Source organism: Rhinolophus sinicus, linkage group LG07 (assembly GCF_036562045.2).
Source record: "Rhinolophus sinicus isolate RSC01 linkage group LG07, ASM3656204v1, whole genome shotgun sequence".
NCBI lineage: Eukaryota > Metazoa > Chordata > Mammalia > Chiroptera > Rhinolophidae > Rhinolophus > Rhinolophus sinicus.
Genome location: NC_133757.1, coordinates 71,601,430 through 71,616,332, shown reverse-complemented (window position 1 = coordinate 71,616,332; position 14,903 = coordinate 71,601,430). Strand labels below are relative to the sequence as shown.

At 56.7% G+C, this 14,903-nt stretch overlaps 3 protein-coding genes across 4 annotated transcripts in view; 2 read left to right on the top strand and 1 right to left on the bottom strand.

Moving 5' to 3' along the window:
- Positions 1 to 977: 977 nt before the first annotated feature.
- Positions 978 to 5,922, top strand: DUS3L (dihydrouridine synthase 3 like). 2 transcript variants are annotated; one of them, XM_019710825.2, is made up of 13 exons: positions 978 to 1,197; positions 1,868 to 2,147; positions 2,398 to 2,910; positions 3,264 to 3,305; positions 3,449 to 3,601; positions 3,849 to 3,965; positions 4,174 to 4,239; positions 4,309 to 4,419; positions 4,666 to 4,762; positions 4,940 to 5,015; positions 5,355 to 5,543; positions 5,621 to 5,749; positions 5,842 to 5,922. In XM_019710825.2, exons 1-13 carry the CDS (start codon positions 1,100 to 1,102, stop codon positions 5,912 to 5,914), a joined length of 1,944 nt encoding a protein of 647 aa, XP_019566384.2. In that variant the 5' UTR covers positions 978 to 1,099; the 3' UTR covers positions 5,915 to 5,922. The 2 variants fall into 2 exon arrangements, 1 of the variants encoding a protein (XP_019566384.2); XR_012498032.1 differs by lacking the exons at positions 5,621 to 5,749; positions 5,842 to 5,922 and having other exon boundaries at positions 4,572 to 4,762; positions 5,355 to 5,494.
- A 28-nt stretch (positions 5,923 to 5,950) lies between these two features.
- PRR22 (proline rich 22) lies at positions 5,951 to 8,208 on the top strand. The gene is made up of 3 exons (XM_019710752.2): positions 5,951 to 6,620; positions 6,725 to 6,787; positions 7,101 to 8,208. The coding sequence occupies exons 1-3, from the start codon at positions 6,491 to 6,493 to the stop codon at positions 8,201 to 8,203; spliced, it is 1,296 nt and encodes a 431-aa protein (XP_019566311.2). The 5' UTR covers positions 5,951 to 6,490; the 3' UTR covers positions 8,204 to 8,208.
- Positions 8,209 to 10,892: 2,684 nt separating this feature from the next.
- Positions 10,893 to 14,903, bottom strand: part of CATSPERD (cation channel sperm associated auxiliary subunit delta) — a 43,074-nt gene continuing 39,063 nt past the window's right edge. The window contains exons 20-22 of the mRNA XM_019710749.2: positions 13,663 to 13,846; positions 12,284 to 12,441; positions 10,893 to 11,130 (exon numbers count right to left, since the gene is read on the bottom strand). Coding sequence (XP_019566308.2) covers positions 10,893 to 11,130; positions 12,284 to 12,441; positions 13,663 to 13,846 — 580 coding nt within the window. The remainder of the gene's footprint in view (positions 11,131 to 12,283; positions 12,442 to 13,662; positions 13,847 to 14,903) is intronic.

Sequence of the window (14,903 nt, the reverse complement as noted above, 5' to 3'; positions counted from 1 at the left end):
CTAAGGTTCGATTCGCTGCTTCCCTGCCTTTCCTTTGGATGGCACTTGGCAGCAGCATTCACTGTATTTTGTGATCAACGGAAAGGCTCCGTGTCACTCATTGCAAAGGCTCCATGTCACACATTGCTTCTAGTATGGCGATTTCTGTCAAATAAAAACATTATGGGGTGGCCGGATGGCTCAGTTGGTTAGAGCGTGAGCTCTGAACAACAGGGTTGCTGGTTCGATTCCCACATGGGCCAGTGAGCTGCGCCCTCCACAACTAGATTGAAAACAATGACTTGAGTTGGAGCTGATGGGTCCTGGAAAAATACTGTTCCCCAATATTCCCAAATAAAAATTAAAGAAAAGAAAGTGGCAAGAAGGATGGGACGTGTTTGAAGCGAGGGGGAATATTTTGAGGAGCTAATGGCAATGTGTCTTTTACTGTAACAATTTTTTAAACATCCACCATATTCTTTGATAACACCTCGTATGCTTCTCTCTCACTTCTTTAAAAAATACTCAAATGTCACTTTCTCAGTGAAGCTTTCCCTGACCATTCTCTCAAATTGCAACCAACCAAGTGGCATTCCCACTTCCCCTTCCTTGCTGCATTACAATTCAACATACGGTACCATTTACTTAGGTATTATGTTCACTGCCTGCCTTCCGCTCTCCTATGCAAGCTCTTACGTGCACGGATTGTTTGTTTTATACATTGCTGCATCCCTGGCATCTAGGGCTGCGTCTACCACACAGGAGCTCAACAAATTATTTGTTGAATGAATGCACCGCATAAATGTAGTGGAATTAGAAAAAAGAAACCCAGCAGGAAAACAAAACATCTCTGTGGGCCGATTGGGATCCGCGGGAAAACAGTTGGCAAACGCCTGGATAATCATTGAACATTTCCGGCTTCCCAGAAGAGGGATCAGTAGTAAACGGAACCCGACTCCCCACCCCCACGCAGGCTCCGCCCCCGTTACGTCGACGCGCGTACAATGGCGTCACTTGGAGGGACCTGGCCATGCGCATTTTCCTAGTACGAGCCGGTAAGACACACACGCGACCCGGAAGGCCTTCCCGCCACAGTCCCAAGCGGGAGTGAGAGTGGCCGATGGCGGAGGGTGCAGCGGAGGCCTCAGGAGAGAATGGTGGCGGTGGCGACTCAGGAGCCGGCACGCTGGAACGAGGAGTGGCGCCCATTAAATCTCGGTGAGTCGCCGGGACAGTTGGAGAACCGCACGGGGAACTCGTGGCGTGGCTCGAGCGGTGCATGCCGGGAGATGGGGCAGTCTACGGACGGGAATCTCCCATGTTCTTCAATCTGGGCCATTTCTCAGCGGCGGTACCTGAGATAGCGCATGTTGGGGGCTGTCACATGCATATGGGCATGCTAGCGTGGGCGAGGTTTAAGACGAGGGGCATAGTGCATGCTGGGGTCTGTAGTCCCCGTGTATGGCGGGAATAGTGCATGTTGAACTCCAAGCTGCCAGTTACACAGGCTGAGACTTGTGTCTGAAGCGAGTACCGCGATGCAGGCTGGGACTTGTAGGGCTGAAAGGCATGCTGGGAAATGTGGCAGCTGTGGTCTTCACTGTAAGGCATGCTGGGTCATGTAGTTCTTTTTAGCCTAATGTGGCCAGAGGTATTCATACGATAACCTGCAATTTGGCTCAACGTTCAGCAGGGACAAAATATGTCCTGTCTGTGGCCTTGAGGTGCTCCCAGGCTGGCACCTGGCCAGTTGTAAGTAGTGAGTTCCATATCAGCAGAAGCATGTAAGCAGAGAAAAGTGTTCTTAGTCCTTTTTCCCAGTGTTCACTGAGTCTGAGCCCAGTGGAGCTCAGACAAGCCCACCTTTCCCTCCCTTCTCTGCGGGCAGATACCTTACCACCAAGGAGCAGTTCCACGAATTCCTGGAAGCCAGAGGGCAGGAAAAGTCCAGCCGGAAAACCAAGGCAGGAGACCCTGGTGGCCATGACCCTGCTGGGTCTGAGGCCAAGCGGATCCGCCTGGAGGATGGAGACGGGCAGACGGAGGAGGCAGCTGAGTACACGGAGCAGCCTCAGGCTCAGAAGAGAGCCCGGGGCCAGAACAAGGGCCGGCCCCACCTGAAGCCTAACCACTATGACAAGAACAGGCTCTGCCCCTCCCTGGTCCAGGTGAGTGTCACTGTCACAAGCAAGTCCCAGAGGTCTTCAGTCTGAGCCTCTCTGTCCCCCATTTAATCCTAATGATGTTATGATATAAATATCATCATCATTCTGATCTTCCAGATGAAGAAACTGAGGCACAGTGAGGTTACTGACTTGCTCACGGACACGCAACCAGGAAGGGAGGGATCTGAGGTTCAGAGCCTGACCACCCCAGCCTCTCCCTGTCTTCCCTCATTGCGTCCCTGTTTCCTTGCAGGAATCAGCTGCTAAGTGCTTTTTTGGTGATCGCTGCCGCTTCTTGCATGATGTGGGCCTCTACCTGGAGACCAAGCCAGCTGACCTGGGTCCCTGCTGTGTACTATTTGAGACTTACGGCAGGTGCCCATATGGTGTGACCTGCCGCTTTGCCGGGGCCCATCTGGGGCCTGAGGGCCAGAATCTGGTACAAAAGGAGGTGGTCCCGGCCCTGCCTATCCGCAACAGTCTGGACAAGGCCCTCCAGCAGCAGCTGCGAAAGCGCGAGATCCACTTTGAGCGTGCAGAGCAGGCCCTGCACCAGCTAGGAAAGGGCCACCAGCCAGGCTCCACCCCGCCTGCCACTGTCCCCGAGGTCACGGGGGCTGAGGGTACGCCAAGACAGGACAACTGTGATGCCCAGCAGGCCCCCCGGGGGCCCAGCGCCGGCACCCCTCCCAGCATCCCTGAGCAAACCTGCGGGCCCCTGACCGATGAGGACATAGTCAGGCTGCGGCCCTGTGAGAAGAGGCGGGTACGTGTCACAGGCTTCCTGTTGACACTAGTAGTGTGGGGGGCAGAAGGAGCTGGACACACTCCCAGTCGCAGAGTCAGGACTGGGGCGGAGGAAGGCAGTGGGAAAGGCTTCCTGGAAGAGGGGGCTTTAGAACTGGGGTTTTGATAGTTGACTAGAAGTTCTCTAATAGAGACCATGGAGAAAAGAACATTTCTCGTAGAGGGTTGGTTGACGTGTGCAGAGGCCCAGATGTAAAAAGGTGGTAGGCTGGTGGGGCAGGGCAAAACATGTTCTATAATGTGGTGAGAAGGGAGGCCCCGAAAGTCAGATTGAAGGGTAGAGCTTCACTGTTGCGTGTTCCTTCTCTCCAGCTTGACATTGGTGGCAAACTGTACCTGGCGCCCCTCACCACGGTAGGACCCACGTGGGGTGGGCTGGGTGGTGGCAGTGTGATCACCCAAACAGTGCCCAGTGTCTGCTGGTCTTGGGGTTGGGGCGGGTGCCTGGGGTCCCTGCCTGTCCCACCCTCAAGTGTGTCTGTCCCCGCTGTTCCTAGTGTGGGAACCTGCCCTTCCGGCGGATCTGTAAACGCTTTGGGGCCGATGTGACGTGTGGGGAGATGGCCGTCTGCACCAACCTGCTGCAGGGCCAGACATCTGAGTGGGCCCTGCTCAAACGCCACCCGTGTGAGGATATCTTTGGTGTCCAGGTTGGTGCCGCCTAGAGGGAGGGAGGAAGAGGGAGGAGGGGCTTTCGGCTGCCAAGATTCGGAGCAAGGTTCGGGATCCTCTCTCTTGGCTCCCAGGGCTGGCTCAGTCTCCTCCAAGGCCCTCTTGCCTCAGCCATGGGCCGGGGCACCAGCCTGATGCACTTCCAAGGGCTGATGGCCTTGGCATGGGGCCAGGCATGGCGGCCAGCACTGGCCCTCACCCCCCCCCCCCCGCCACCTGCCACAGCTGGAGGGCGCCTTCCCCGACACCATGACCAAGTGTGCCGAGCTGCTGAACCGCACCGTTGAGGTGGATTTTGTGGATATCAATGTTGGCTGCCCCATCGACCTCGTGTACAAGAAGGTAGCAGCCACTTGGCTCCAGAACCCCAGAGTGGGCAGGGTGTGGGTGGGGTGGAAGCCTGGGACCCGGACTTGCTCCTGCCCGAGTCACTGCGGACCTACGTGCTCTCCGTGCCGCAGTTTCCCCACATATACAGCAAGGGCAGCTAGGGGTGTCGGGCCCAGGCTGGGTCCTACATTTCCTCGTTCCAGCTGCCTGTCTCTCCCAGGGTGGGGGCTGTGCCCTCATGAACCGCTCGGCCAAGTTCCAGCAGATTGTCCGCTGCATGAACCAGGTACGCCCCACAATGTCCCCGCCTTCCCTGCCTGACCTTGGGCCGTGCTGACCACAACCACTCCTGCAGGTGCTGGACGTGCCCCTGACCGTGAAGATCCGCACAGGTGTCCAGGAACGTGTGAACCTGGCACACAAGCTGCTGCCCAAGCTTCGGGACTGGGGGGCAGCCCTGGTCACGGTGGGTCTCGGGGCACAGCGGGTGTTGGGACTTCGGGGGCACTTCGGCGACCCATTCTAATGGTCTCTGTCTACCCCTCCTTGTCCATGTTGGCTCTTTCTCCGTCTCTGCCTCCTTTCGTCTCTCTTTCTGTCTGTCTCTGTCTGTCTCAGCCTGGGTTTCTCTGGGTCTCGCTCTCTCTCTCTCTCTGTCTGATGCTCCCCCTCCCCGGACCTGCCTGCCTTCCCCATGTGGCCACATTTCCAGCTCCACGGTCGCTCTCGAGAGCAGCGCTACACCAAGCTGGCCGACTGGCAGTACATCGAGCAGTGTGTGACGGCGGCCAGCCCCATGCCCCTATTTGGTGGGTCCCCTGCCACTCAGCTCAGACCTACCTGCCAGCCCTGCCGTCAAAGGCCACGCACACCTGGGCCCACCTCCCATCTGGCACCCCTCCCTGCCCCCGTGGGGAGCACTGGGCTGGCAGAACTCCCCAAGCTGCCTGCATGCAGCTCCCTGAGGCCCCATCTCTGTCCTTCAGGAAATGGGGACATCTTGTCGTATGAGGACACTAACCGTGCCCTGCAGACTGGTGTCGCTGGGGTCATGATTGCCCGGTGAGTGTGCCCAGTGCCTGGGGGGCTACAGAGAACTGTCTGGAGCTGCCCCTGAGCGTGTAGCCTGCAGTTCAGGGAGGGTGAGGTGTGTCTGAGCTTTGTCACTTTTGTCGTGCTACCCCCCAGCCCAACTGCCTCACCCCCTGGTCCATTTGTCCCCAGTGGGTGGCTCTGTCAGGAAGGGATACACGGAGATGGCAGGGGCCAGGAGGACTGGAAATTTCTACAGCTGTGGGATTGGAGTTGGGGGTTGGAGCTCTGGCTTCAAAGGTTGTACGAACACAGCTGGAGAGTCTGGGACTATGGGTTTGGGGGCCACTGACTGCCCCCGCCCCACAGTGGCGCCCTGCTCAAGCCGTGGCTGTTCACGGAGATCAAGGAGCAGCGACACTGGGACATCTCGTCCTCTGAGCGCCTGGACATCCTGCGGGACTTCACCCACTACGGCCTGGAGCACTGGGGCTCGGACACACAGGGCGTGGAGAAGACCCGCCGCTTCCTCCTCGAATGGCTCTCCTTCCTGTGCAGGTAGGTACGGGGCGTCTGCTGTAGGGGTGTCAGTGGCAGGCCAGCCTGGCCCAACACTGTCCCCCACCTGCCCACAGGTATGTGCCAGTGGGCCTGCTGGAACGGCTGCCGCAGAGGATCAACGAACGGCCCCCCTACTACCTGGGCCGAGACTACCTGGAGACGCTCATGGCCAGCCAGAAGGCTGCCGACTGGATTCGCATCAGGTACCAGGAACCGAGGCACTGGGGGCGGGGGCGCTCTGGGCAGGGTGGCCCGGGATTCAGGCCTGACTCTGCCCCCCGCCCCCTCCTCACAGTGAGATGCTGCTGGGACCCGTGCCGCCCAATTTCGTCTTCCTGCCAAAACACAAGGCCAATGCATACAAGTAGCTGTGGGGGTAGGAGGGGTATCGGGGGGGGGGGGGCCCTAGTGCTTGAGAAGACAATAAATTTTATTCTTTTTAAAATCCAGGCCTGTGATTCTGAGGTTGCCCCTTCCTACTCCTGGGAGCTTTCCCTGGACACCCTGTCCCCGACAGCTCCCTTCCTCCCTCCTGATTCATTCACCTCCAAGGTCCTAGCCCCATGCTGACCGCTGCTGGTACCCAGATAGGCCTTGACCACAAAGAAGCCACCAGGCCTCATGAGGGGCATGGTCTTCAGCCTGTGTGGGTGTGGTTCAGGGCAGGCTGCCTGGAGGAAGGGGCCTCAGAGCAGCAGATTAGGCCCAGGGTCCACCCCACCCTTTGTGACATCTGTCTTTGGCTGCCTTGGTTTCCCATTCTGTCTTTGCTCACTCCCCACCCCCGGAACCCTGACCAGTGGGTGGGCTACAGGCTGGAATCTGCCACCCGGAGTAACCAGGCAAACAGAACTCTGGGACTCTGAGCCTGTTCTCCAGGTGGACTGCCTGTGCTCCCATCTGCCACCCTCCTGGCCTGCCTGGGCTGGGCCCCCCACCTCCCCATGCAGCACCCCAAACCCTTCTACGCTCCTACAGTTTCCCAAGAAGGCTTCAGCCCACGGGGCCTGGATGGCACCGAGGGGCTGGGCAGCCAACCCACTCCCACCTGCATGGAGCCTCTTCCCACTGTGGGTATGAGTCGGGGAGCAGTGGTTGGGGGCACCTGATGGGGTGGGGGACCAGGGCTTTGCCCACCAGCCTCAGGACCCCACCTACCCACCTGCCTTTGTTCACAGGTTCCTCCAACCTGTACCACCCCCCAAACCCAGAGAAAGAGGTGTTTCCAGCCCCTCCGGCAGGTACCAGCCTCTGCCCAACCCTTGATGAGGACCTGGGAGTTGGTTGGAGTGGGCAGGGCCATCGTGCCTCCACCCCATCCTCAACAGTCCCCTAAAAGCAGGGCTTGTGTCTCTCACCCAAAGGGGCCTGTGTCCCCCATCCAGACAAGGCCCATGCTCTTGTCTCCCACACAGGTCCCCCAAAACCAGGCCTGTGTCCCTGGGCTCCCATGGTTTGGCTGTGTCCCCACCATCACCATGTCCCACGTTGCCTTCCCCAGGCAGGCGGGTCCTAGCCATGCCCTTCTCAGGGCTGCCCCTCCCCGGCCCACAGGTTTCCAGATGGCACCCTGCGGCTGCTTCTTTGACCCCCGCATTTACCGCATTGAGTGGGCTACCACCGACTTCAGCCAGTCGTCCCTGTATAAGCTGGCAGCAGTAGGTGGTAGGGGGACAGCAGGGAGCCCTGCCTTGACAGGCACCTACCTCCTAGAGCCCCAGCACTACCTCAAGGCCTCGGTGCCACCCCCACTGCCCCCACCGTACCCCCACTTCCAGCCAGCACCTGGGGGCCCCCAGTACCTCATGCCCTACTTCCCGCCCGAGGGGCCCGGGCCTGAGGCCCTGGGCTTCGTGGGGGATGGGGGGGCCCCCGCCTTCATAGAGCTGCCCCCACCCCTGCTCAAGGAAAGCCTGGTGCCCCTGCCACCACTGCTGCCCCCCAAGGAGAACAAGCTGCCCCCTCTGCACATCACATTGCCTGCTGAGGCTGTGCTGCCCCCTGTCACCTATGGCCACCTCAAGGGCCGCCTGAGCCAGTTCCACGGGCCCGGGGAGCCCCTGGCCTTCCCTGCCAAGGAGCTGCAGGGCAGTGGCACTGGGCCGGGCCCCGGGGAGCCCAAGGCGGCTGAGGCAGAGACAGCCCCACTGGGGGCGGGCGAGGCCAGACACCCCGAGGCAGCCAGGACCTTCATGTTGCCTGAGAAGGTGCTGCTGGAAGATGCCATGAAGTTGTTCGACTGCCTGCCAGGGGTCGCCGAGCCTGAGGGGTCCCTGTACAAGGCCCTCGGGCCGGCCCTACCCAATAACCGGGGCGGCGGGGACGACTCCTTGGGCGACATCCGCTCGCTGTGCCTGCCGGATGAGCTGCTGTCCTTCGACTACAGCGTGCCCGAGATCCTGGACACTGTGTCCCACGTGGACTCCCTTTTCAACTTCAAGGCGCTGGATGAGGAGCCGCCGCCCCGCCCAGGGCCCCCCGCCGCCACCACCACAGCCCCTCCGGCTGAGCCTGAGAGAAAGAGAAAGGCTGGTGCCTCAGCCACCAAGAAGGGGAGGCAGGGAGGCAAGAGCAGGCAGGCCTTGGGCCTGGCCAGCGCCACCCCTTCGGGACCCAGGCAGGACCTGGAAGCCACCCCCCCATTAAAGCGGATTTGACTTCAGCTCATTGTCCACTCGGTGCATTGGGGGGCAGTGGGCTGGGGACACTCACCGCATTGTCCAGTGGGCCCAGGGCCATGTGGGGAGGCCCCACAGGACCCCAGTGCCTCCTGGCTGCCAGGCTACCAGTCTGAGGCTGGGAGCCCTCCACTCATGGGATTCTAAATCCCACGTGTCTTAGCTCTGGAAAATCAGTCGGCCAGCAGGGAAGGCGCTTTTGGAAAGTGGGGAGACCACCCAGACTCCAGCACTGGAAGGGTTTCCTCAATATTTGGTGAGGAAAGTCAGGCTGCCCAGAGACGGCAGGAACTTTCCTAGAGACACAGCAAGCAGGGTGGGCCCTGGGAGTGGCCCCCACCTCCACTTCTCCAGTCCAAACCACCACTGGCTGAGGGAGGGGGAGGCCTTTGAGGGGCCTGTGGCCTGGGCTCTGCCTCAGCCACTGCCCCCTAGTGGAGGGGGTGGGGGAGGCTTAGTAGGGAGGGGTTGCCATGGTGAATAGGCAAGACCACATGGATTCAGGCAGACATGGGGGCCATGGGGGCAGGTACTGGATGGAGGTGGAGGCACCTGATGGCCTGAGGGTGGGGGCTGGCCAGGGAGGTGGGAGGCAGGTCCCACCTGGCACACAGGTGACCTGAAACAGGCCCACCTGTGATGGGGGTGTGCAGAGTGCACCAAGTGAGGGCATCCAGCTGGGCCCCGAGCACCAGTTCTCTCCGTTGGGCCCCACGCAGGAGTTCTGCATTCAGGTGGCAGGCACAGGACAGTCCCCAGTGTGGGTGTCCATCATTGCTCACACCTGCTGCTTCCTGCCCTGTCTCCTCCCCCTCAGGCCCACACAGCTCCTCTTTCCAGGGGTCGTGTCTGGTCCAGCCTCTCTTCGACATTTCTGGAGGGAGGGCTCCGGGGGCAGCTGCCGGCTATGGCCTACCCTGAAATGCTCAAGGTGACTCTGAAGGGGCAACTTGGTTTCCCAGGTAACATGTAAGGAATCAGGAATCAAAAAGAGATGGAAGGAGGCCTCCCCGCCTCTCCTCCTGCAGGGGAGGAAGGAGCCCTCCTGCCCCAGGCCCTGGGCTGGGTTGGAGGTGGCTGGACGTGGGGAGGGCAGAGTCGGGAGCTGAAACCTGGTGCCTCCCATGTGCCCGGCACCAAGCCACAAGCCTATGGTGCCACTGGCCTACGTGGCTTATCTCCCTGAACCCTTATTCCAAAGCGGTGTGGAGATGCGTGTGCTGTCCAGGCAGTGATCTCTCCATCCCAGGCATCGCTTACATTTGTCCCCACACATCTCTGTTCTGAACCGCGCATGGCCTGGAGAAGCCTGGAGCCCATTTCCCTAGGCTTCCCTCTCAGCCCCTCTCCCTGAAGTAACATTGGGGTATTTTGAGGTGAAAATCAAATGTCCCTGATGAAGGGAAGGCCCTGGCAAAGGAGGGGGAGGACCCAGGAGGATGAGCTCATTTTTTTGAAGATGATTGCAGACGAAGGTCAGGAAGCCAGTGTTAGATAACAACCTAAGAGGCTGGAGGGTCGGTGGGGCCCAGCCAGCTCAGCCCTGACGGGTGGGGAAACTGGTCACCGCACTGTACTTGGGGGTAGAAGTTTCAAGGACTGGATTGAGACTGCACTGGACAATTTTAAATGATGGCAGGGTATTTATTTTTTTAACCTAAGAGTAATCAGGAAAGTCGTGGGACCCCCCCCAAGTTTTCACTTAGGATGAGGTAGATGGCTGCCTCCATGCCACCTGGATTTAGAATGAAGTCCTCCTGATGGATGGACGGAAAGAATATCCATATTCATTGTATATATGTATACATACGACCTATACACATGCATGCATGTAGATACGCAAACTTTATATACATATGTATACATGCATGTGTATTCTCATACACACATGATCTATACACATGCACATGTGTACACATATGTACACATTACTTACCTATGTATATATATATCTATATCACAGGCATAAACATGTGCATGTGTATATATACACATACACATGCATACACAGATATGTGTGTATACATATGCCTGCACTTGTGTGTGCATACTATATATACATGTGTATGTACACATTACACACAGGTACACACACATGTATACACGTCATGTACATGTGTGCCCATTAGCCATGTGCATATATGTATACACACATGCCTACATAGCATACACACATGCGTATACATGTGTATACATGTGTATACAGACATGTATACATATTATCTATATGCACATTTATGAATAACATGTATGCACGGAAAATATATGCTTCCAAACTTTTATTCATGTGCATAGCAAACACATATGTATGTGTTCATTTGCACATGTGTTAGGGTTTATAAACACAGAGATGGGATCCCACCAATGTGTCTTCTACAGACTCCCCCGCTTTTCCTCAGGTCTTAACCTTCTCTAACAGCACACGTCACTGTCTTACCCTTTTCCAAGGACTGCCTGTCACTCCACTGTCTGCTGGTCTGTGTCACCATCTCCTATTAAGTAGTGCTTCGGCCACTGCTTTCTGTTACAGCCGCTGGGGGTGCTGTCATTCAGAGGCCCTCTGACACCAGCACGTCAAGGGAGGCCGAGCCCGCGACTGAAGCACACGGCCACCCGCTTGTTTCACATACACTTTATTTTAAAAACTCCAGGCCCCTCCAGTGCACGCTCAGCTCCTGCGCCGGAAGCATGCACAGCGCTCTCTGTACCTCCTGCACAGGCTGGACCAGAAGCCCTGGATCCTGTGGCCCTGCTCTGTGCGTAGCACCTGGGGGATGATGTAGGCCAGCCACACGGACAGCAGGATGGCAACCGTCAGCAGGAGAATGGTGATCTCCGGTGGGATGAGGGGCAGCGGGAAGGCCCCGTACACATAGATGCTGAACGTGGTCTGTAGGAGACAGTAGCTGCAAGGGACAGGAGGGGAGAGGCCATGGGGCACCCCCTTTGGGGGCCTCACATTCACCCAGCAAACAGGTTAAAACAGAGATCAGGGACCCAGGCCCGTGACTCAGGATACCGAGTTCCATTTATACCCACTTCAACTTTCATCCATTCTGAATGTGCCTTCTACTTTGTGTATTTTGGCAGCGGTCATATTTTTTCCCCAGGACTCCTAGGGTCCCCTCCTGTGGGGACAAGGGGTTCCCCCCTCCATGTTTAGGCTCCATCACAGCGTGGAAACAAAGTGGGGGCAGGGCAACAGCCACAGGCACCTATGAGGCGGGCAGCCAGCGGGAGGTGTAGCAGGATGGGCAGGAAGGGCCTCTGGGGAGAGGGGACAAAGGAAATGGGAGAACTCATTGGAGGTTCTGCTGGTAGTAGCATACAGGGAGAGGGGGTGACAGACAAGTCTCACAGGCAGTCCCCTCTCTTCTCTGGATGTCCCCATTCCTGTGCCTTCTACCCAGGGCCATCCCAGAGCTAGTCCCTGTAGTCCAGGGTCTGGGACCTCTGAGAAGGCAGGGTCTCCATGTGCCTTTGACGGTGGACTTTGTACCCATCTGAAGGGGATAGATGATGGGGGAGAGTATGGCTCCCCCATGTTTCTCCTCCCAATGGGAGACGCTGATATTCTAGACCAGCACACTGGACGTGACCTAAGAACCTCTCAGTGCGCGTGGGTGGTAAATATTTAAAAAGCAGCTCTCAGGGCAGGAGCAAGGGGAGCCTGGTTTGTAGCGTGTGTCAATTCCCCTGGTGTAAATACTCCTGCCGTGATTAACTGGCTTGCAGGATCCCTGAATATTTCCAAGTTGGCTCCTGCACAGCATCAATCAGACGTGGTATGAGAGGGTGACTCTGGTACCAGAGGGCAGGCATGTGGCTGCTGGTCACTTCTGCTCCTGCAGCACCCATCATGGGTTCCAATTAGGATTTATTTAGCGAGTGAACCAATGTCATCCAGGACTTAAAATCTCTCTTTCCAGGGATGCTCTGGGCTGTTGGGAGAATTCTGGTTTATGTAGGATCTGCTGAGGCCAGGAGGGAAGTGGGTCCCCCACACGTGTGCGATGTGCCCTGGGAGAGTGGGCTGTCCCCACAGAGGCCCCTGCTCACCTGTAGTACGGGTCCACAATAGAAATGAAGAAGACATAGATTCCGTTCCTTTGCTCGAAAGTGACCTTGTTTGCCGTTCGGCCTCCCAAGATCTGATATGGGACATTTGGCCATTTCAAGGGAGCGTCGTTGTTGGGGTCATGGCAGCTCATGTAGTTCTGGGGAAGGGACAGAGGTATGCCCACTAGCCCTGGGGCTGGGGAGGGCCGTGCCAGCACCCATAGATGCCCTCCACCACGAGCACCGCCCCACCCGCTCACCAAACATCTTTGGGTGCGGGTCAGGACTCAGTGCCCGCTGGATAGGCCCGTTCGTGATGACTGTGAAGGAGGCCTTGGACACCCCTGGGCCTTCATCCCTCCCTCCTCCTTCCTGGCACTCCTGCGACATTGTGAATGTAGGAGATGCAGAAGGGAGTTGTACTCTTTAAAACGGTTAAGTGTATGTTATGTGAATTTCACCTCGGCTTAAAAACAAGTAAAACCAATGTCATCAGCCAAATAGATGATCAAACTCGCCCGATTGCAGGGAATCTGAAAAAAGAATAGCAGCCAAGAGTCTGCAGCTCGAATGGGCTCAGGTTCGGGGAGCGAGCGCCACCTGCTGACGGAGTTGCGGCATTGCGCCGCGTTCGTGCCTTCGAAGTTGAGTGGCAGTTGATGGAAATTACTAACGTGCACAGAGGCTCCCAAGAGGACTAACGCAATTTCTTCCTTTTACTGGCATTGGTGTCCAAACCAATGCTCATGATAGCAACGCTCGCTAAGCAGAACAGACAGTGAATTTAATCCTTCCCTTAGAAATGAGCATTTGGATGGTTCTAGAATTTGGCCCTTTATCAGCAAAGCCCACAGCTGCGAACATTTGGCCATCTCCCTTGGGGGACATTCCCAAAGGATTCACACGTCTTACCTTCCCAGATGCGGCCACCTGGCCCGCGGTGTCCTAGTGTACTCCTATCCCCTGACACCCTGCTGTGGCCTGCATGTTGATGTCCCCCTCCCCCGCACCCCAAATTTGTGTTACCCAAAGGGATGGTATTAGGAGGTGGGGCCTTTGAGAGGTGATTAGATTGTGAAGATGTGCCCATAAGGGACCCCAGAGAGCCCCCGCTCCCCTTCTGCCACGTGAGGACAGTGAGAAGATAGTCATCTATGAACCAGGAAGCGGTTCTCACAAGACATCAGATCTGCCAGCACCTTGGTCTGGGACTTCCAGCCCCCAGGACCGTGAGAAATAAGAATCTGTTGTTTATAAGCTCCCAGTCTCTGGTATTCTGTGAGAGCAGCCCAAACAAACTGAAACAGCCGCAAACACAAACACTGTCGTCACCGTCTGACTGGTGACCTGTTTTGGAAATGATCGAAGAGTGTTGTTACCTCTCGGTCCCAGGTGAAGGGCCCATTGTCACTGGCGTTCTCTATGACAGTGGTCCAGTTCTGTGGCTGCGAAGTGCAGAGCGCGGAGCGGGCTGTCAGGGAGTACGTGTATGTGAACAGCCCGTTCACCTCCAGCAAGACATACTCCGCCTCGATAACCTCCTGGAACTTTCCTCCCCGCCACCTATGACACACACACAGGATGTAGCTTTGGGCAGAGACACGGCAGCCCTGATGTGTTAGGAGACCATTCTGGGGCGGTAAGAGCAGCAGAGCAAAGCAGAGACCTCCTGTCCTCACCAGGCTGACACTTCACGGATGGTCAATACGTGGACATGCAGCAGTGGCAGGCGGGGACAGAGCGGGAGAAGAGGAGGAGGGGTGCGGGACTGGACCTTGAGTTTTTCTATGGGGCGGCCTCTCCGAGAAGGGGACAAAAGAGCAGAGGTTGGGTAAAACTGATGTGATGTCCTATAACTGAATAATGTCACTCACAGACATAATGAATAAGCAAATAAACTAATAAACAAATTAACCCTCCACACCTTCCCTCTAATATTTTTCTGATGACATTTGCAAACATGCAAAAGGTGTACATTTAGGGCTGGTAATTAGGGATGTTCTAAATCCATACTGTTGTGATTCATGTTCTGTTGTCTCCTGCCAGGTTGGAGCTTACACCCCTTCTCCGATGGGACCCTCTCCTCTTTCCTCACTCCAGCTCGGCATGCATCCCCCACATGGCAGCTCCAAATGAGGGGGTTGGCCATTGGACCCAACCTCAGTGCTGTGTGCCTGGCCCGTGATTTTACCAGGGCATGGCATTGAGGCCAGGTGGAACTAAGACGTAACATACATGTTTACAGGTATAAGCTGATTCCTGCCACACTCAGTCAGTCAACAACCATTTCGTCAGACGATATGCCAAGCGCTAAGCTGAGCCACCGGCCTATATGTGCTCATTTAAATGAATTCGCGTTAAGTAAAATGCAAAAGCCAGAATTATGGAAATGTCCCATAATTCTGTTAGTGGCAGAACATTTCCACCACTACAGAAAGTTCTAGGCAGTGCCCAGTGGTAGCCCCAGTGGTCTGGGGCTACAGTGGGGTCAGGGGCCATGCTTCCAGCCCCCAAGGGCCCATGTGAAGTGGACCTACATCAACCAACCATGAAAATGTAGAAACAACACTGAAACGGGTCCCCCCAAATTCCAATGTTGGAGCCCTAACCCCCACTTCGA

Excerpts from the sequence above, each read along its gene's own strand:
- DUS3L (XM_019710825.2), top strand. The coding sequence starts at position 1,100 with ATGGCGGAGGGTGCAGCGGAGGCCTCAGGAGAGAATGGTGGCGGTGGC. Across the intron at positions 2,148-2,397 it reads TCTGCCCCTCCCTGGTCCAG|GAATCAGCTGCTAAGTGCTT; the intron begins GTGAGTGTCACT and ends GTTTCCTTGCAG. Across the intron at positions 3,602-3,848 it reads AGGATATCTTTGGTGTCCAG|CTGGAGGGCGCCTTCCCCGA; the intron begins GTTGGTGCCGCC and ends CACCTGCCACAG.
- PRR22 (XM_019710752.2), top strand. The coding sequence starts at position 6,491 with ATGCAGCACCCCAAACCCTTCTACGCTCCTACAGTTTCCCAAGAAGGC. Across the intron at positions 6,621-6,724 it reads GGAGCCTCTTCCCACTGTGG|GTTCCTCCAACCTGTACCAC; the intron begins GTATGAGTCGGG and ends CTTTGTTCACAG. Across the intron at positions 6,788-7,100 it reads GTTTCCAGCCCCTCCGGCAG|GTTTCCAGATGGCACCCTGC; the intron begins GTACCAGCCTCT and ends CCCGGCCCACAG.